Here is a 22,347-nt window from a genome sequence, read left to right as displayed (position 1 = left end):
TAGGGTTAGATTTTTTCCTGATCTTAAATTACGGTCGGGCCTGGATTTTTAAAAGCCGGACCCGGTTACCGCCCGATTTAAGTCATAAACAAAATTCCAGAATATTAAATGAGAGAATTGTACGGTCGCAATACGATTGGATTATTGTGGCGACCCAGAACCCCGAATACCCAACATGGCAGGCTTGGCAGCTGCCCCTTAAACGAAACGAATGTGTTTTATAGTATTTAAGTATGGGGTTAAACCGTTAAAGATAAAACAACGCCATCTCCTGCTATTAACTCTGAGTCTCTAGAGAGAGAGAGAGAGAGAAATTGACCCGATACGATTCAAGTCCAGATAAATTTCCGAAAGTAAAAGATGTCATATTTGTGTTCTGGAGTCTAGACTTCTGCTCTGATGAGCAGTGGTGAGTGGTGAGTGGTGAGTGGTGAGTGACGAGTGAACAGAACAGCCTTACTCAACTCAGCCTCCCCATTCCGCCAGTCCAGAGTCCCGGCCCAGATGCTTACAAATCAGTAGAAAAACCCAAAAAACCAACCAAAAAGGCCTCTTGTAAGTTGTGTGTGTGTGTGAGAGAGAGAGAGAGAGAGAGAGAGAGAGAGAATGATTAGTAATATTTAGCGGAAGCCAGCCAGTTTCGCTTTTGGAGAACGAAAGAACTCATCTCTCAGTCTCTCACCTCATCTAAATAAGAGTAGATGTGAAGAAGAACCCACCCGAAGTTGCAGGGAAAGAGAATAGTTTTTTGATTTACTCTGTATACGAGCGGAAGAGAGACACAGGTCTGTGAAATACTCAGAAACTTCGTCGGCAGCAGGGGCAGCAGGAGTGGAAGGAGAAGAAGATAGCAGGGTTGTTATTTCTCTTTCTCTGTGTGTGTGGTGGAAGCTTAATCCACGATTTCTGTAGAAAAAGTCAGTGGCAGAAGCAACAGCAGTAACAGTAGCAGCAGCAGCGACAGAATCTGTAGTGGTAATAAGTGAGAAGAAAGAACAACAAATTAAAAAAAAAAAAAAACCAAGAGGATCTCTCTCCCTATCTCCCTCTCTCCCTCTCTTTTTCTCTCATGTATTAAGCACGCACAAGGAATTTCGGTTGTTAGATCATTAAGGTTACCAGAAGAATTGCAGAAAATTTCTATTTATCGGCTTTTTTATTTTTGGTGGGTGTGGATAATAATACAAAAAATTCATCAAAATTGGATTTCGATTTCTTATCAGAACCCGCAGTTGTGGCTACTACACGAAGGTTCCCTTCAGATTCTGGAGCTTTCGCAGACTGGGTAGCTTCATCTTCCTCCGCTGCCGGCCGTGCAGATGATCTCTCCCTCGGCTTCAATGCACTACCTACAGGTGGTGGAGGTGCCCCAAGCGCCACCGTTACTACCCCTACAGCCGCTTCTGCGTGGCCGAGGCACCAAATTAATTACGGTCTCTCACCAGAGATGGGCATGGTGGGTCTTCGTGATGTATTCCTCGTCGCTCCGGCATCGTCGTTTCATCACAACTCACAGCATCAAGACCCAACAATCATCTCCGATCACTATCACCACCATCACCACCAGATTAGCAATTCCAACCCCGCAACCGCTCTTGGCGTCGGCGTAATACCTCTTCTCTCCACCTCCCCTTGTCTCGCTTCTTCTGGCAACGTCGGAATCGATAACGACGACGATAATCATAACAACATCAACATCAATACTCGTAGTAAAATTCAGTTGTGGCAGAATCAGCAGAGTAACTTCCTCAAGAATTCTGCTAATTTCCTCAACACCGGATGCGGTGGTGTTGGTACTACTGGTGACGCAACCAGTAGCGGCGGCGGTGGAGTTGGGATTACGGGCACATCTTCATCGTCAACTACTACATGTCAGGATTGTGGAAACCAAGCCAAGAAGGACTGCAACCACCGCCGGTGTAGGACTTGTTGCAAGAGTCGGGGTTTTGATTGCGCAACTCACGTGAAGAGCACGTGGGTCCCAGCATCTCGCCGGCGTGAGCGTCAGTTATCGGCTGCGGCCGTAGCAGCCGCCGCAGGTTCTTCTGGGTCTACTTCAGGCGTCAAGAAGCCCAGACTCATTGCTTCACAGACCACCACAACTTCACATACCTCTACATCCAATAACACTCCTCCACGAAGCTTTGATACTAGCTCAAGCCATCAAGGTCTGAATTTATCTACTTGCTTTCATTTCATTTTAATGCTTTTAGAACCAAAATTCGTGAAGAATTTTAACTGGGTTTTTTTATTAGATGCGAGTTTTAGGGAGGCATTGCCGGGGCAGATACGGGCGCCTGCAGTGTTCAAGTGCGTGCGGGTAACTGCCATTGATGATGGTGACGATGAATATGCTTACCAGGCTGTAGTGAAGATTGGTGGGCATGTGTTTAAAGGGTTCTTATATGATCAGGGAGTAGAAGGGAGAGATGGGTTTCCTAATCTTTCTGAGTTACACTTAGGGGGTGGTGGGGGTGAAAGGAATGGTGGTGGTTCTTCTTCGCCAATTATTGATCCTTCGGATGTTTATGCGGTGGCCTCTGCAGGTGGTGGTGGAGGAATGCTTGGAGGTACGGCTTATGGTAACCCAGTAAATTGAGGGCTTAGAGGGGAATACAACAATGTTAGTCTGGTTTTCTCCCTTGTCCAAATGATTATTCAATATTGCCTCAGCGGATTGTCATTAGTATTGTTATTATTCTTGTTTTTTGTGTTTATCCAAACATTTGTATCTCTATTGATTCTCAAAAGTTTCTTCACTACTGAATATCTTCTTCTTCTTTTTTATTTTAATTTCTAACGTTTGTTTATTGATTCAATTTCCATTTCGTTGGTCATACATGTGGTAAACTGTTTGCTATATAGGGTATAACAGCTATTATATGTTTGAAATATGAAGAATGCTGTTTGGTAAGTATTCCAACTTTTAAGTGATTGCTATTTTGTATGACCTACTTTACTCTCTCTCTCTCTCTCTCTCTCTCTCTCTTGAATTTGTTTTGAAGTGATTGCTGGATTGTACCTATCAGTTAAAGTTGAAGTGTCTACTGTTCAACTGATGCTGTATGATGAACTCTTTTATATTTCTTGTGATGTAATTTTTTATTGCTAGGGATACATTGTTTCACAAAGGTAGATGCGCCACAAGTGAGCACCAATTTTTGAGTGAGTTTGATGGCTTGCCGTTTATAGAATTGTTGATGGTGGAAGTCTTGGACTGGTTATAATTGTGATGTCTTCCCCTAACTAAATAGTCTGTCTGTATGATTAATCATATGCTCACAGTTCTTACCAAATAGCATTATGGTTGTTAAAATGTCACTATCATATAGAAAGGCCTAAGAAAAAGAGGCATTGCTGTTTTCTTTCTTGGTTATCCTAATCTTAATAATATTAATTTCTGAAATACAAATGACACTGCAAGTGCAAGCAAAGAAGCATGTGTACATGATGTCCTTGCTTTAGCTATAATCGCGAGTGTTTAATTTTTATGGCTGATCATCTTGATAATTAAGTTTGTCCCTAGCTAACACTTTATGTCCTCTCAACTAGCTTAAGTGTCTTGTTTAAATCGTACTGTTGTAATATATTTCTCATTATTTTTTAAGACAACTATTAATTTACCCCATCCCACTCAGTGCCTGAAATTATATTTTATATTTTTGATCACATTTTTCATGTTGATAAATTTTTGTATCTTTATGTTGTATTTTCAACTTGGACGTACATCAGTTCAAGATTGTGTACAATACTACACTAGTTATCTGAACTTTTATTTAATTTTGTTCCAGCTTGTACCTAACTGGTTTGATTGCTCTTTTGTTCAATGTTGACTACTGTGGATTAAATGATATTTATGGTATTTGTTATATTGTTTGTTTGACTTCCATGGCCTGCCAACCTGGTCACTTGATTAGATGATTATCTACCTTATGGGGGCAATTTCTAGAAGAATTGTAACCTTCACACTTCTTCCTAACTCTTATCTATATAGTTGCAAATGGGTTAAAGTTTTTCTAGAATGTAAATATCTAACACAAAAGCTTGAACTATTGAGTGGAGGGACTCGCAGGTATATGAGGGGACAAAAGGTACAAAAGGTCTCAGGGGTAACCAGTGTGGGACTATAATCCCAATACTCCCCCTTATGTGTAGGTAGGATGGAATTGCTTACACCTGCACAGATGGATGGAGGAAGGTCTGGAGACACCTCTATCAGAACTGTAGAAAACCTACTCCGATACCATGTAAATATCCAAACTGAATGCTTGAACTTTGTGGAAAGGCTAAGAAGTATTTTGGAATTTGTTAGAATAAGCTTGGACTTCTTGGAAAGGCTCAGAAGTATTTTGGAATCTGTTAGAATGGGTATTTCTGTTCCTAACATCTCTACATAATGATGTTTGGGTGGCTGTTGGAAACAAATCTATGGTAGATAGTAAGCTTTTATGAAACTAGATGCAATTTTTAATGAAGTGTCATTTGGTTTTTTGACATCAAATTTGAAATAAACTTGTTTGTACATTAAATATTATGTTTCAAAAATGAAGTAGGCACTGTGAGATTAGGTTCGCTGATGCCCTTAGTACCTATTGGACAATAGGGAGAAGGGAAAGGGAGTAGGGAAAGGAGACTTGACTTTGTTAACATTATGGGCTTGAGATCGTGTAAATTTTTTTTTTCTGCTGTTAATTTTTTTGCAAAGTATATATTCAATGGGTTCTTTTAGGTGTCATTATGCTTAGTGAAATATATAAGGCTTCACTAAATGCCACTTGGCAGTACGTGGGTTAGTCTATGTGATAAAGGACCCCACATAAAAATCAATGGCCAAATTTACGTCCAAAATAAGCAAAGGAGAATTGCTGAAAACTTTGATCCAAACTCTTAGAAAAATTACCAAAATTCCATCAAATGGGGGTGAATATAAAATACTATTATCATCTTTTGCAATTTTAGCTGCTTTCGCTGCCCTTTTAAGCTAAAATTCTACTAATGAGAGGTTTACCTGGTCCTCTATCACATGGACTAATCTATGTACTGCCATGTGGTGAATAGTGAAGCATTATACTTCACTAGGCATAGTGACGGGAATGGAAACCTATATTAAATTAAGGTTACAAAACAAGCCCATGGCGTGTAAAGTGAGGGTCCCATGTTCATGGATACAAAAATGTTGGTATAATTTAGTAGATGCTAATGATGCAAGTCAGTGTAAAACATCAAAAACAAATTAATGCTAGTAAGGGCACCACAAATTGCGGCCACTTTGAAACATAGTTCGAGAAGGAGAAGAAAGATACCTGTTATCTTTTTTACAAAATGTGAAATAAAAAAGATTGTTATCTTTGATTCAAGATATACAGTGATATAGAGGAGCGTCCCTATAAGTTTCTAGAAGTGAAACACATGTTTGCCAGTGCGTACACATGAAAAATTCCAAGAGGGAAATTTCCTACAAACTGTTAGATTTCGAGTCCTATAGATTGTTATTCTTTTCAGATATTATTTGTTTGGATTAGTATCAGGTACATAGTTTCTGCTTGATTGGAGAAAATAATCATGTCTAGTTAGTTTTGTTTGTCCATTTTCTATTTGAATCTCCCCACTGCACGTATTATGGAATTTTAGACTGGAGAAGCATTAATATCCTAGTGCAAGAACAGGTAAAGAATTGATTTTTCTGCTTTGCAAAACCTTGGTTTTATCACTTGATTAGTTAAGCTTTTAAGTATCAGTTTGTATAATTATTGAATACTTATCATCTCATTGCTGGATTGGAGTTCCCCTATGGTGTGACACCCAAAGTCTTTACCAAAACATTTGTCCTTAATCTCTATCTTGGTCTAAAATTTAAGGGTTTAATGATCAGAAATCAGGATTGTGGGGTGGGGCTGAATGGAATGTTACTTCATTTTATTGTGTGACCTATTTTGTAGTTACCTAGAGTTGACAATGTACTAGCCTGGTTATACCATTACATAGTTATGGTAGCTTTTGTTTCAATATGGAAAAAATCTCCATTATATCAATTTGGCATTTTATTTGCAGTGTTACTAGCTTTCAAGCAGTTACTTTTTTTTTTTTCTTGACAATGGATTAGGTTGGTTATACTATTAAGTAGTTATGGTAGCTTTTATGTGAATATGGAAAAAATCTCCATTATATCAATTTGGCATTTTATTTGCAGCGTCACTAGCTTTCGAGCAGTTACTTTTTTTTTTTTTTCTTGACAATGGATTAGGTTGGTTATACTATTAAGTAGTTATGGTGGCTTTTATGTGAATATGGAATCTCCATTATATCAAATTGGCATTTTATTTGCAGTGTCACTAGCTTTCAAGCAGTTACTTTTTTTTTTTTTTTCTTGACAATGGATTAGGTTGGTTATACTATTAAGTAGTTATGGTAGCTTTTATGTGAATATGGAAATAATCTCCATTATATCAATTTGGCATTTTATTTGCAGTGTCACTAGCTTTCAAGCAGTTTTTTTTTTCTTGACAATGTATCAGGTTGGTTATACCATTAAATAGTTATGGTAGCTTTTATGTGAATATGGAAATAATCTCCATTAGATCAATTTTGCATGTTATCTGCAATATCACTAACTTTCTAGCTGCTACTTTTTTTTTTTTGATAGCCATTCAAGCAGGTACTTTCCTTTAAATTAGAAAATATAGTGAATATCATCCTTGGATTATGAATTTATGCAAATGAAAGTTCTTGAAAATAGAATAGATTGTGCTGGATATTTCAGAAATGGAGTAACACTCTTCTATTGTGAGACTTTATCATTTGTATTTGTACAAGTTTTGTTTCTAAGTTTACCCCATTACACTACCATTATTCTGGCTCTCCAGCAATGACTATCATTATTTGGAAAATTAACATTGGATTTATGCTTAAACACCCCTCAAAGATTTTTTATTTTTTATGGAATGTTTAAAATGCATTGACCTCTCACAATTGACACTTCCTTGCCCTTGTATTTTTCCCCGTTCATAATTACTAAATAGTATGTACTGTTCTACATGCATTAACCTCCCACATATTGGAACTTCTTTTGCCCCAGTATTTTGTCCTTCGTATAATCGCTAAATAGATGTTTGGAGGGTTAAGAAAGAGTAAAACATGGTTTAAATATCTTCTATAGAAAAGGGAATGTACGTAAGTGGTTTTTTTTTTTTTTTTTTTTGGGGGGGGGGACTTGATCCTTTATTTTTAGTACATACAAATTTTATGTGATAGTAAAAGCGCCATGAGGCTGGCCTTATGGGATGGAGGAGGTTTCACTGTGCTGATGATATATATATATATATATATATATTTGTACTTTGAATTAATTTTTATTTGTTTTTGTTCCCTTCAAGACTGCTAATTTGTTTTTGTGATATGGATTGGCTGATAAGTTCTCCAAGGTTATTGTATTTTTGAATTTTGTAAGTTCACTAGTTACCACTTTGTGAGCAATTGGTAGACATTTGGCTGGGTCCATGTCCTAGATGACACCTCACCGATCATGTTGTTCAAAATTTCCACCCAAAATAAGCGTACTGTATGTATGGGGTCTAAAGACAATGTTATGGAAAATTGCAAACATGCTACTGACATATATTAATACATAATGGAGGTTTGTGGCATTATTGTAATTTGAATAGCTTTGAACCATGCATTGACCCCCTATTATATATATTGTCCAGTTTTGCCTAACTTTTGGAATGGCCGGTTATAGACTATGATCTTGTGCTGGCTCTATATGCACAGTATGACTTTGATTTAGTCTGTTGTGTTCGATTCATTTCTGTATGGCACTTAAAATTCTATTGGATTTTTAGATTGGGTGTGATATTATAACATTTAGACCTTAATAGGCTAGCTATGTAATGTAGTTATAAAACAATGTGATTATATAGTTCTGTGGTTGTGTGTGATTATGATGCTATGCAAAAATTCATATCACAGCTTTCAGGCTGTTCAATTTGTTTTATTTTTCTATTTCAACTTGTTGAGATAACTTGCATTATTATGAACAGGAGAATATGTCTCTGCATATGTTGGGTAGTCGCAGGTTATTGTTCTTCATCATAATATGGTTGTGCTAGTATAGAATGTTACAGGTGGTATGGGTTTGCTAGCCTAGGTTGTGTAAGAATATAGGCCTGGATATGGTATGAATCTGGTGTATTTATTGTTTTGTTTGGATTAACCCCATATAGTTGTTAATTTTGCATGAAAGAATAAAAAAAGTTTTCCTTTCTTGGTTTTGTTGAGGGCTGCTGATTAATCATCTTATCTACATTTGTCTGGAAGAAATGTGACACCAGAAATCCCTAGGTTTCACTGATTTATTCTGTTAGCATGGTTCAGGTGCAGTTATCTCTCCCCCCCCCCCCCCCTCCCCCTCCTTTTTTTTTTTTTTTTTTTTTTTTTTTTTTTTTTTTTTTTTTAAATACTTGGGCACATTTTGTCAGTACTGTGACTAGTATGGTTTAATTGGTGGTATAAAACTTCCCAATGTTGATAAACTATGTGTAGCAGCCCTTTGCCATGTAAAACAAATGTTGATCTGATCTTTGAAGGTTCTTAAAAGACATAATATGGATAACATGAAAGAGAGTGAAACTTAGGAGACTTGTTTATGAAAGTGAAACATTCATGTTATTTGGTATCTATCAAGAAGTTCCAAGTGCAGTTTTTTGTAAGTTGGAAAGTACACTTATTGGTTGTAACTATCATTGTATGTTGAATGATGGTGGTTGAATCTGAAGCTAGACTTGAGGCTGAATTCTCATGTGTTTGAAACCTTATAGTTTGTATTTCTGTGCTGAACTGAAAAATGGAAACTTATTTGTTGTAGTTCGCTTCTGTTAGAAGTCTCGAGGCTGCGAAATTGCTTGATCAGGCTTCCAGTTATGTAATCTTGTCTTTAGATGGTTTTATCTTCTGGGTTTTAATCACTTGTTAGGAATCATCAAACAACTATCAGGTTCTTAACATTCACTAGAAGTAGGGTGCAAAGAATCCGAGTAGCCCTGGGAAATCTCCCTTTTTTTTTTTTTTTTTTTTTTTAATGACATTATTCATCGTCTTTATCTTTTTAACTAGTGGGTCTGTTCTTCTCTCTTGCAAATTTTTTCCTGAACAGGAAATCTTGAAAGCTTATGGGGTTGGGCATGTTCTTAGTGGGGTCGAAGTTGGTCCTTGTTAGTCATATAACACTTTATAGTACGTAAGTACGTACGTTCTTGAGAATTCCATGTTACGCTTGACTGCTTGAGTATGCATTGTATCTGGTGGATGTTTTGCCCAGGACGGGTGGAACTGTACCCGAACCCACGATCCATATCTGAATACTCTCATTTATGCTGGTCAAGGGGAGTGTGGATGCGTTTGTATGTAATCTTATGTGGCACAAAACTATTGTACGTACTATTCTCATTTTTTATTTCTTACCCTACCTTAGATCCATCCAAGTACGTGGGTGGGTAATCGGGTTGCTGTGACCATGCAATTAAAAAAATGACTATTTTTGGGTGGATTAAGCTGGAGTGAGATTCCTGAGGGTTCAGGATGAACCATTTGGGGCAAGTGTCTTTGACTGGTTCATGAGGGTGACCGATATGGTTCACCCGTGGGATACTTAGCATTTTGTTTTGCCACATTTCATTGGTATGTTTCTCTATGTTGATTGTTGAGAGTCTTCTCCCAATTTATGCTACGTGACATAGTACATGTTTCGGAGTGAACCTCTGATCTATAAAAGCTTGGAGAGTATTCCACTCTTGGGTGGTGAAGTTGGGGTTTGTGGTTTTTATCTTCCTCATTCCTTGTCTATACCCAAACTCGACGTCCTAGCTATTTTGTTTGTCCTACTTTTCATGTACATATGAAATGACAAAATTTAATTTGCATTGGAAAATAATTGTTATATGAAGGGGGGGGGGAAATTGAGGTTATGATTTATAGCTGTGGTTGTTATAACAAGATTTTCTCTATAATTATATGGAGGAAGAGGGTTACCCAAGTTGCCAATATGGGAGGAATTCCCCACGCCACACCAGTGAGGGTATAGGGTACATAGATAGGGAAGACAGAATGCAGAGAAGAAACAAAGAATGTGAGGGAATCCCATATGCTGGTGTCATGGAAGCTTTTCCCAATTATGAATATGTAAGACTTCTCAACTTTTTTTATATTTTCTTAATTTATGTATGGATAGAACATATAATATTGATAACCCAAGGGAGTAGTCCTATTAGTGAGCAACAAATTTGGTATGAGCCATAAACTTGGACGTCTTAAGTTCGACTCCTATGAGGCACACTTTGGGCCATTCACACGGGAGTGGTTAGTGTTTTTTTTTGCTTTCAACGAAATTTGAATGATTCCCATTGTTCTAACAAACCAATGTGTTATGACTTCTGAACTCCGAAGCCCAAACCTAAGGCACTGCAGCAAATCAAAGAGGCCCAAATGCCCAATACGTCTCCTGTTGAAAACCCCAATATGCCACAAAAATCCTTTTTTTGATCGGTAGATCCCAAGGAGAGTGAACTCATGAGCAGTTAATTGGAAAGTGTTGGTTATTGTCAATGAAATTATTCCCTTAAAGTTGATAACTAACTTTGAAAATATCCATCCTCTTTTCCTCTTATTAGTATTCTCCTTCCCTCGGATTTGTTGAATTTAAATTGCAACAATCCAATTCCCAACCAAATTATATCCAGAGCTGGTCTTGGTTGAACCCAAGGCCTCAGCTCAAGCCTAGCCCAACCCTAGATCGGGCCTAAAAATCTCAAAGCTGACCTGCCCTTTGGGCTGAAAAGCTCAATCCAGGTCCTCCAGCTTTGTTAAGTCAAACCTGTACCCCTAGCCCATAGTGTACATAACTTTTGCCATTGAATTACTCCTCGATGGTTGTATTTATAACTTTCTTAGGTCTTTGAGGTTCCAATACTTGATCCTTGGTTCCCAAGGTAAAACATAAGATTTTGACCATTGAGGCAGCCAAGGGCATTGGTGGTTATATTTATAACTTGACTAGTATTTAAAACTTGATCCTTTTAATTGTCCCATGTTTTATTCCTAAAAGTCCTTTCAGAGAAGGGTATTAAAGGGTTTTCAAAAATAGCATGGAAGTGACAAATCCTTATGTCATTACCAAAAGGTGTTATTGTCAATGCATTTCTTTTTTTTTTTCCTATTTTTATTAAGATCACAGTAATCAATTCATTGAGGCCCCTCGCAACCCGAGACAATAGTGGGGAGAGAGGGGTCCAACAAAAGCTTCAGGAATATGTGTTGAAACCTAGGTCTCCCTACAAGAGAAAAATATTGTCTTTCATGAAACATATATCATTCAAAGTTCTTTGCCAGTACATGAAATTAGATATTGAAAAGGGTTGCAATATTAGTGGGATGATTAAGGCTTGAATGCTGAAAATGCCACGACCGAGTTGTGCCCTCCAAAGCCAAAAGAATTTGAAATTGCTGTAAATGGAAACAAAATATTAAATGTGTTTAAGGGTAGCTTCGACTTATGCTAATTCAATCACCATACCATTGCCCACAAATCCCTTCCAACTACTACCCGCAACTCCCAGTCGCATGGGCTGGGCCAAGACTGAAGATGTCCTAGCCTGATTTCGAGATGGACCAAATTGGGTAGTACTGGCTGAAGCTTAGATACCTTTTGGATTGGGTCTCGGTTTTTTAGCCTCAGGCCTGGGCCTTCCGGCCCATTTTTATCCATTAATCAGTGGACCAACATCTGATTTTAGTCCTATATCATGGTGTTGTAGTTGCTATGACCAAAAAATCCCTTCATGGTGGGCCCTATAGTTGGTAGCTTATCCAAGGACTCCCCCAACTATCCAATGGCTATTAGACTACTAGAATCATTTGTTGATGTGTAGTAGAAGTATTAGGTGTGGTGCAGATGCTATAAGATGTAAGTGTATCAACAACCTTTGTGTGGAAACACAATTTTTAAAACTCACCAATATTCACTTCATGTTGTTTCTTTTTGTTTGCAACTGTATCAAATTCCATAGAAGGCTCAACATTCTGTCATTATTCATAAGAAATGGTTAATACCAAATCAGCTAGTAGAAATACTCTTAAGGGAATACAAAAAATGGAGCTCTTAAAATTAAGGATTAAAGGAGTACATACAAATTGGTTTATTGTTGGATGCAGCCACCCAATAGTTATGGCTTTTAAAACAGCAATGGCTTCTAGAGCCCCAGCAGCTCCAATACTGTGCCCTATCATAGACTGTTGACAGCCAAAAGGAAAATAAATCATATGATGAAGAAACAACACACACACAAGAGAGAGAGAGAGAGAGAGAGAGAGAGAGAGAGAGAGAGAGAGAGAGAGAGAGAGAGAGAGAGAGAGAGAACCTTGGTTGCATTTATTTTGATATCTGAAGTGTCCTTGAATACTTGTCTTATGGCATTCACCTCTGCTTGGTCACCAACAATTGTAGAAGTTGCATGTGCATTGATATAGTTAACCTGTCATTAAAAAAAAATGGTAAATTGATTTTATATACTTTTTTATTTTCATATATTGAGGGGAAAGAAATTTTCTTCACACCTGTTTATATTTTTTTTTCCGTCATGACTTTTTTTCTACTTAGATTAGAGATTTAGTAGCCTCTCTCAATCATATGATCCATCATATATGGATTGATTTTAAACATTTATGGTAACAAAATGTGTGTTACAAATTCTTTAAATTTCCTAGAAGGTTCATCGTGAATTGATGATAACATAGAGAACATGTTTACCAAATCTGTGGCCCAATCAAGCTGCCATATAGCAACAATTATGAGCATGGTGGAGGGGATTCCAAATGCAAAGGTTATGGAATTCCACGAAGAATTTATATACTTGAAGTATATGTAATGTCTGGATGTAGGAGGCACTTCTTTTCATGGTGGTGGCTGCCATTTGTAGTATAGCACTGCCCCAAGTCCTAGGGTCCATCAAATGTGTGACATCTTGTAACTTTTTCTTGTCCCCTTCTTCTCTTGGAGCACAGTACCCCCGGTTAGGGCTGTCAATCGGTCGGACCGAGTCTGTCTCAGTTGGGCCTAACTGGGCTTGACGGTGTGAAATCCTTGCACCGTGAACGTTCGTTTACTTAAATGGGCATGGGTTTGGGGGGCATGATACAATTTGTAATCAGGTCGATCGGTGTCGGGATTTAATCATGCTACCTTAAACGGGCTATGGACTTATTTAATTCTAAACGGGATCTAAACGGACCTATCCTAAAATCATTTTTTAAGCGGATTAAACAATTGGCTTTAAAATTTAAGCATTTTTCTTAGAATTTAAGAAGATAAGATTCTTAGAAAAGGTATTTATAATTTAAGCATTACTCATATTTTGTAGTATTAGTGGTAGAATAGGTATTTACAATTTAAGCATTTTTTTATAGGGGGTCGGGTCGTTCGGGTGAAGTGAGTCAGTTCTAACGGGCTACTTAAGTGAGTCGGGCCGGTCGGGCGCTCGATGGGCTACTACTCTACACCATAAACGTTCGTTTAATAAACAGGCCGGGCTTAAGCCCGACACATTTATTAAACTGGCCGGTTCAAGTCAGGCCTTAAACAAGTCGGGCTAGATCGAACCTACCGGTGTGGGTTCAAGATTGACACCCCTCCCCCTGGCAGCTTCTTGGGCTAACATCCTTAGTGGCGTATGGACTCTCCACAGAAAATGACTCAAAAGAAAAAGGTGTTTATATTAACATGAAAATTGAAAAATGCAATAAATTATGTATCCCTCGATAGGAAATGACCCAAAAGAGAAAAGTGTTTATGTTGACATGAAAATTGGAAAATGAAATAAATTATGTATTCCAGACGGTAACCAAACTAACTAGGACCATACCTCTTCTGGTGATACACCGGCTTTTTGAAGGCATCTTTGGATACATAATGAAATGCCAAATCCATCTAATCTGGGATCAGTCAAATGATGAGCATCAAAATTAATTGCACCGCCTAAGTATTCAGCAAAAATTGGTGCACCACGCTTCATTGCGTGCTCCAAGCTCTCCATTACCTAATAACCAAAACCACAAAATGTTAATAACTCACAAATGATATCACAAGGGTTTGTGAATTTTGTCTTCCATCTTTCATATTTTTTTTTCCTTTTTAGGAATTTTTGTCTTTCATCACCTGTTCTGGTTTGAGCTTAGAACAATTAATAAAATTCCTTACAAGTGAGTTCAAGGTTGCCAAACTAAAATCCTCGATTTGAATTTCATTCTCTTCATCAGGAAAAAATAAATAAAATCATTATCTTAATAATTTTAATGGAAAAATTCATTTTTACAGCCGTTCCCTATATCTCATGGAATGATGATGTGATAATTTTAATCATTAATTGGATAGATAGGGCATAGTCAATGTCGGACACATGTCAAATTTCATAGTACAATACAATCAAATATCCTCCATTATATTGGCGTCCATCCTAATGTATTTCCATGCATATTTACTTTACTTCGATTATTATTGTGCACTTTCCCATAGTCTTTGATTTAATTTAAACCTCTATTCTACTTAACAAACTCGATTTGAATTGAAGTTTTCCATTTAAATGAGGACCTTAGGATCCATCAATCGACAAAATGTGGGCCCCATTCTATCTATCACATGGCTAATATTTTGGATTACCTTGTTAGGCTTATAAATGTAAAATGCTAAAAGATCCTCTCCAACACCAACAATTTACCTCCCACCCATCCAATGACTTAGGATGATTTGGGCACACTAGGTGTTGGCAAATGTTGGGATGCATGTCCAAGTCATCCCAACCATTATATGAGTAGAAAATAAACGGTTGATGCCGAAGTAGTTGGGTAACCTGATCCTATCAATGCAGGCCATTTTGATAAAGTAGCATTCTTTGACTTATTTGTAACACTTTTCAATTGTAACTTGTTTTAAAATAATCAATCTTTTTCTTTAAAGACCTACTTGTTGATGGAGAAAAGTGGAAAAGAAAAATAATGGTTGAAACTTGTGTCTGTCCCACAAATATGAGTGTTTGAATAAATGTAGTGAAAAACTTATTAAACAAGATAATTTAATCCAATAATTGTTATTTGCTGATATAGTAGTTAATTTTTTCAACCCTATTTAATTCTAAAGTACTCCCAAAATTCATGGAAATGTTGTTTTGTGTCTATCTCTCTCTACTACCTATTTCCTCTCTTTTTCATAGAATTCCACCTCACTTCCATATCTTCTCTTTTCTATAGAGGATGGATCCCACTAAAATTGCGTATTCTATTATTTCCTTTCTTTCCCTTTCCTGGTGAACCCAACCCACAACATCACACCCTTTTTTATCTATCAAATAAATAAAGCCTAATAAAAATCGCACAAATTTAGATCATCCCGATCTGTTTTGCATTATTTTTCTTGTAAATCTATATCTCATACTGACTTGACTCGGTAGCTCTACCTTAGTCTTTTTCTTTCGTTTTTTTTTGGTAAAGCTCTACCTTATTCAAAAGACCAAACTCCCTCAATTTATGCAACCCTGTGTTTTTTTCTCGTCAGTCCACCTCATTAATTGGAAAAGGAGCCGCGCATGCCTATGGGTCTCCTTAGAAAACCCCTTGATTGTGCACATTAGTGCAGGGGCAATGAGGAGACACACATGAATATAAAGAGAGGGTGGTTTTTTCAGATTCGGCTCCTATCTTTAGCATTCATCATCTAGGGCAAGCACCATACGGCGAGGCGATGATCCCATGGTTCTTAGCATCTCGTTCTCCGTAACTTTTTCAAACCATTGGATCATCGCCTCACCGCGTAGCGCTCACTTAGGTAGCTATGGGTCGACTTGGCAATGGACACTAAGGAGAGGTACCAGACCTAATTTTTTCTGGATTTCATAGGCGTGAGGCATCATTTTGCAACCCCATATGTCTGAGAGTAGAGCGTGTGATCAGGGAACGTTCTTTTTTCCATAAATAAGAGGGGAGATGCAGTGGGTCCCATGCTCACACCCCCTCTCAACTTTGTCCCTTTAGTCTAGCTCTAACTGGGAACCCAGGGATACCTGAATAAACATTATAACATATGAAGAAGGGCAGTAAGACATACCAAAACTCCAGCACCTTCGCCTAAAACAAAGCCATCTCGATCTTTATCCCAAGGTCTTGAAGCAGTTTGTGGATCACCATTTCTTTGGGACAAAGCTCCACGAGCTATAAAACCCCCCAAGCAAACTGGAACAATTGGTGCATCAGTTCCTCCAGCAATTACTAAATCAGCATCTCCTTCCCTGATGTGGTTAGCAGCAGCATAGAAGCAATGATTTGCAGTAGCACAAGCAGTTGAAATCGAATAGGTTGGACCCATAAGACCCAACTCAACAGCAAGTAAGGCAGCAGTCATGTTTGTAGCAGAGTTAATAACCAGATATGGAGTTAGCTTTCTATACCCTTTCTCTCTTAGAATTGGAATACTACTGTATGTCATTGCACAACCACCAAAGGCTGTCCCAATAATCACACAAGCTCTCTCCTTGTTAATCTGAGAATACCACAAATCAAAGAAAAAAAAGAGTTAAATTGAGTTATTAACTAGGAAACTTATTGAATTCAATTGGATAAGAACCTTGGATAGGTTATGGGTGCCCAGGTCTGCATTTTTTAGAGCCTTCATGCCTGCAACAAGGCCATATTTATGATGATTCTCAAGTTGGCGTTCTTGCTTCTTGTTGATATAATCTTCAGGAGTGAATCCATGAATTTGGCTGGCGAATTGGGTAGGAAACTCCGATACGTCGAAGCGATCAATTGGGCTGATCCCACTCTTACCTTCAAGGAGACAGTCATAGTAGGTATCCACATCGTTGCCAAAGACAGAGACAACGCCCATCCCAGTGATGACTACACGTTTCTTTGGGTCCTTCTCTCTCTTGGGAGCAGAGGATGTGTTAGGAACAATTGATGCTGATATTGCTGATGTTGACACCCATGGTGTCTTCTTCTTCATGTGGCATCTCTTTCTTTCCTCATGGAACTTTGGAGACTCTCCATAGAGGAAGGGTTTGTGTGAGACATGGAAGGTTGATGAGTGGAGAGCCTGCATTTTGTTTGAGCTTCTAAGCTGCTTAGTTGCTTGGAGACAGGGGAGTTCTGCAGTATATGTTACAAGTGACATCCTATGTGTTACGTCGTAAAGTGGGTTGAAGTTTTACTTCTTTTCCTTGGGAGGTTGATCCGGTCTTCCTTCCTTCCTTCCCTCCTTCCCTCCTTCCCTCCTTCCCCTTCTCTTTGACTTTATCTTGCATGTAAAATATGTAGAATTTTCTATATTTTTATTTTTTGGTAGATTTTTCTATTAATTTTACTATATAGGGAAATGGTTGTCTGAGCCGCTGGGGGAGGATACATACCATCCTCTCTAGCTATTTCTCCTTACGTGAAAAAAATACTATCCAATTGTGTTACATAGGTCTTCATATGAGAATATTTTCATTAAGGCTTGTTAAGTCACTCTCTCCAATGCATTCGACTTCGACCTTAATGGAATCTAAGTGTCCATCATAGGCTCGACTCCACCAGACACATGGGAAAGTGGAACCAGGCTGTGATAAGATGCCCATGCCTCAGCTCCACTTCCCCATGTGTTTGGGCATACGTAACACTAAAAAAATAATGACACGAGCATGGTCTTAGGTATCGATATTTGGTCGGCTATATAATATCAATATTGGCCGTGACAAATCTTGTTACCTTGCCGGACCAGGATTGGGTATCATATTGGTATCATGGGTAAAATCATCAAGAAATCTAATTTTATGGAAAATCGGAATGATATTGACCGATATAGCCGATCCCAGAGAGGTATATCAGCCAAGATCAATGCCAATACCGATACTGATAACTAAATACTTGGACAAAAGTCACTAGTGTACGCTACGCTATGCAATCTGATAGCTTTTTGTCCTATATCTTATATGTAAGATAGGAAAAGGTTGGGCTCGGAGGATGCTGCTGAGTTCCCAGCCTATACATCTCTCTACTTTTTGGAAAAGAGTCCCTTTCTTTTATATCCTATTCTTTCATCGGTTGATCTGCTGGCTTCAAGAAAACCAACGTACATGCCAACCCACTGTATCTATTGCATGAAATAAATGAGTAGGAACGAAAAAGAAAGAACAGATTTAAAAAAGAGGAAGAAGATGGATGGTCAGAATCGTGAGATTAAGATGATGAGTTTACCAAGTCTTCCATGAAAGTGACAAACTGGTAATAGATCCTACGGCCTACATTTGGCAAGTCAAGAATTTAGTATTTGACATCAACAAGCACGGATCCTCTACATCTGGTTTTACCCTATAATTTCATCTCACACCATCTATGGGGTGTGGGGACCACCTTTAGAGTGTGGGGATCACACGCTGTGGATGGTGTGAAATTGAATTGAAAAGGATATAGCCAGATGGAAAAGAACCAAATTCGTGTGAACCCTCATCTCTAACTTTATTAGTCTATGAACAAAGAGCATTTGTAGATTTTATGACTCAATCTATTAAGTTGAGATAATTTGTCCGAGCTTCTTTCCCCTTATGCGTCAAGCCCTGTGATTGATATGGACAATTATGATACTTTATCGGAAGCTGACAGTATATCCAACTCTCTTCTATTTTTTTTTATTCATTCTCTCCGTTTACCAATCATTATAAGGCCTATAATGAATCGTTCAACATGATGCTATTCAAACCACGTCTTTTCCAAAAACAAGACGGTAGAAAGAAGAGCAAGTGAGGTGTTTTATTTTTAGATTATGATAACTTTAGAAGTTCCTAGTCATGCCATGTCTAATTAAGCAACAAGAAGAATGCTAGATTAGGTAGAGCTTAGATTAGGTAGAGCTTACTTACGAACCAAATGCAACCTTTGAGGTGGGTAAAAAGGAAAAAAAAGAAAAAAAATGAAAAATTGTCCACCCCTAGCTGAAAATTATTATTTTTTCAATGGGGACACCCTTCTTAAGACTTAGATTACTGTAGTAAGCTATTGTAAAATTTCTTTTATATCCCTTTACTTCAGTTGTTTCTTGTAATACCCTCCTCTAAAGTTGGAAATTACAAACAGGCGGTGGAGGAGGGCTCCTCCTAAAAAAATTTATTGCAAAGAATGTTGGTGTATGATGTCTTGTATTCCGTTGCAGTTTAATCCAGGGAGTACGGGTGCAGCACCTAGACAGGTAGGACGATGGTCCCGCTAGCTGGTTAGCGGGCCGTGGGGGTTGCAAGGAGGGCAGGAGGCCCCCCTGCATAGCAGGGAATGTAGGGGGTGCAGCCCCCCGCTCGAATTTTTTATTTGAGTGCAATTGTATTTTAATCCGGATTAGGGTGGCAATTGTAGTTTAATCCGGATTAGGGTTTTTTCTCACTATATATTTGTAGCGAGGGTTTCTTTCTCTGTAATGAAAGCAATACTGAGAGGTGTGAGGACGAGCGCTGTAACCCTATTCTCCATTGATAGTGAAGCAGGATCTCATCTCACCAGGGATGTAGGCAACCTTGCCGAACCTCGTAAAATCCGTGTGCATTGTTTGTTTTTTTTCCATTATCTTCTGCATCGTTTTAAGGTTGCGTTTCTACAAATTGGTATCAGAGCTCTAGGTTTCCGTTTTCTAGGGTTTACTATCACGATGGTAGGGAATGGATCGAATGTCAAGTATGACATCGAGAGGTTTAATGGGAAGAACAATTTCACCCTCTGGCGTCAAAGGATGAAGGATCTTCTGATACAGCAGGGTTTGGCAAAAACGTTGTTGGGGAAGTCGAAGAAACCTACAAAAATTACTGACGAAGATTGGGAAGAGATGGAGGAAAAGACGGTAAGTGCTATCCGATTAAATCTTTCTGATGATGTCCTACAATATGTTGTGGGTATCGAATCTGCACCGCAGTTATGGGCGAAACTTGAAAGCATCTACATGACGAAGTCCTTAACGAACAAGTTGTTAGTGAAGAAGCAATTGTATTCTCTACAGATGGAGGAAGGTACAGATCTATTAGAGCATCTTAACATATTCAATCAGATTGTAAGTAAACTTGCAAATCTGGAGATTAAGATCGAGGACGAAGACAAGGCGTTACTATTGCTGTCGTCGCTCCCAGAATCATATGATCACCTAGTAACGACTCTCTTGTACGGGAATGAGACCCTTGAGATGGATGAAGTCGCAGCTGCCCTCATGTCCAATGATACAAGGAAGAAGGCCAGTAGTACGAAATCTCAAGGAGAAGGTTTTTTCGGAGGTGACAAGGAGTAGGAAAGAGGGAGATCAAATCAGAAGGGATCTGTGAAGAGTTGATCGAAATCAAAAGGGACAAAGACAAAGGTTTCTTGTTACTATTGCAAGAAGGAAGGTCATCTAAAGAGAGAGTGCTTGAAGAGGAAGGCGGACTTAAAGAAGAAAGGTATAGATAAGGCATCTGAGGAAGCTAGCGTGGCTGACAGTTCAGATGAATATGATGGAGATGTACTCTCTATATCATCAGGTAAGAATCAACCTTCTGATTCTTGGATTTTAGATTCTGGATGTTCATATCACATGTGTCCGCATAAGGATTGGTTTGATACATATCAACCATATAATGGTAAGTTTGTCCTAATGGGGATGATGCCGTATGCAAGACCATTGGGATAGGCACTATCAAAATCAAGATGTTTGATGAGATAGTAAGAACTTTAGCAGATGTGAGACATGTACCAGAATTAAGGAAAAACTTAATATCTTTGGGGGCACTTGACTCAAATGGTTGCAAGTACATAGCAGAAGGTGGAGTTCTCAAAGTTATTAAGGGTGTAATGGTTGTCATGAAGGGACAGCTAGCAGGAAACCTATACATACTCATAGGGAGCACAGTTATAGGTGGAGCATCTGTGACTGCAGATGCAGTATTTGATACAGATGATACCTATCTGTGGCATATGCGGTTAGGGCATATGGGAGAAAGAGGATTGATGGAGCTTCATAAAAGGAAAATGTTGAAGGGAGTAAAAACTTGTAAATTGAACTTCTGCAAGTATTGTGTGTTCGGAAAACAGTGCAAGGTTAGCTTCAAAACTGCAAAATATAAGAGTAAAGGGGTGCTTGATTATGTACACAGCGATGTATGGGGTCCTTCAACAACAAAATCTAAAGGTGGGGCAGAATACTTCGTGACCTTTGTTGATGATTACTCAAGGAAAGTCTGGATCTACTTCATGAAGCATAAAAGTGAGGTGTTCACTAAATTTAAGGAATGGAAGGCTGAGGTAGAAAGGAAGACAGGAAAGAAAATTAAATACTTGAGAACAGACAATGGAGGAGAGTACACATACAAGCCGTTTCTAGAATTGTGCAAAGCTGAAGGGATTACACGTCACTTCACAGTTCCAAAGACACCACAACAAAATGGTGTAGCTGAAAGGATGAACAGAACACTTCTAGAAAGAGCTTGGAGTATGAGGCTGAATGCAGGGTTGAGCAAGAGATTTTGGGCAGAAGCAGTGAACATGACATGTTTCCTCATCAATAGGTCTCCATCAAAGGCGATTGATTGTAAAATTCCTTAAGAGGTATGGACAGAAAAACCAGTAGATTATTCTATTCTAAAAATATTTGGTTGTCCAGCCTATGCGCATGTTGAGAGTGAGCAGCGTTCCAAGTTAGACTCAAAGTCTAAGAAATGTATCTTTCTTGGTTTTAAGAAAGGTGTAAAGGGATTCAAGTTGTGGGATCCAAGTTCACAGAAAGTTGTGGTTAGCAGAGATGTTGTGTTTGATGAGTCTCATATAATGAAGTCAAATTACAATTCACAAGCAGTTGATGAAAATAAAGAAGGTTCTACTGTGCAGGTGGAGTTAGGTGAGTTAGAAACAACAAGAGAGAATGATTCATCAAGTGACTTACCAGGACAACAGGAAGCAGTAGAAGTTCCCTATACTGTGGCAAAGGGTAAAGGGAAGCGTACTCACAAAGCACCTATGAGATACGGGTTTGAGGACATGGTTGCCTATGCCCTCACTGTAGGTACAGGTGATCCATCTTCCTACCATGATGCTATGAGTGATGCACAGCATGATAAATGGATGATAGCTATGATGGAGGAAATGGAATCTCTACAGAAGAACAAGACTTGGGAGATTGTGGAAAAACCCAAGGGAAGAAAAATCATTGGGTGTAAATGGGTCTTTCGTAAGAAAAGGCAGCATCTGAGAAGGAGCGTGAAAGGTATAAGGTCAGACTTGTAGCCAAGGGCTATGCACAGAAGGAGGGGATAGACTACAATGAAATAT

General features: G+C 38.5%; 2 protein-coding genes across 3 annotated transcripts; one reads left to right on the top strand and one right to left on the bottom strand.

The window, feature by feature from the left end:
• The first annotated feature begins 365 nt into the window (after positions 1-365).
• LOC122088495 (protein LATERAL ROOT PRIMORDIUM 1-like) lies at positions 366-2,787 on the top strand. Of its 2 annotated transcripts, XM_042657776.1 has the most exons (3): positions 366-975; positions 1,224-2,168; positions 2,256-2,787. In XM_042657776.1, exons 2-3 carry the CDS (start codon positions 1,448-1,450, stop codon positions 2,597-2,599), a joined length of 1,065 nt encoding a protein of 354 aa, XP_042513710.1. In that variant the 5' UTR covers positions 366-975; positions 1,224-1,447; the 3' UTR covers positions 2,600-2,787. The 2 variants fall into 2 exon arrangements, with proteins under 2 accessions (XP_042513710.1, XP_042513711.1); XM_042657777.1 differs by lacking the exon at positions 366-975 and having other exon boundaries at positions 1,109-2,168.
• An 8,550-nt stretch (positions 2,788-11,337) lies between these two features.
• On the bottom strand, positions 11,338-17,143 carry LOC122087973 (3-oxoacyl-[acyl-carrier-protein] synthase I, chloroplastic-like). Its single transcript, XM_042657113.1, has 7 exons — positions 16,658-17,143; positions 16,142-16,573; positions 13,908-14,081; positions 12,408-12,521; positions 12,178-12,279; positions 12,003-12,069; positions 11,338-11,493 (listed from the first exon to the last, which is right to left on the bottom strand). The coding sequence occupies exons 1-7, from the start codon at positions 17,132-17,134 to the stop codon at positions 11,426-11,428; spliced, it is 1,434 nt and encodes a 477-aa protein (XP_042513047.1). The 5' UTR covers positions 17,135-17,143; the 3' UTR covers positions 11,338-11,425.
• Between the last annotated feature and the right edge of the window lie 5,204 nt (positions 17,144-22,347).

This window comes from Macadamia integrifolia, chromosome 9, assembly GCF_013358625.1.
Source record: "Macadamia integrifolia cultivar HAES 741 chromosome 9, SCU_Mint_v3, whole genome shotgun sequence".
NCBI classification, from domain to species: domain Eukaryota; kingdom Viridiplantae; phylum Streptophyta; class Magnoliopsida; order Proteales; family Proteaceae; genus Macadamia; species Macadamia integrifolia.
This window is presented reverse-complemented; position numbering and strand designations above follow the sequence as displayed.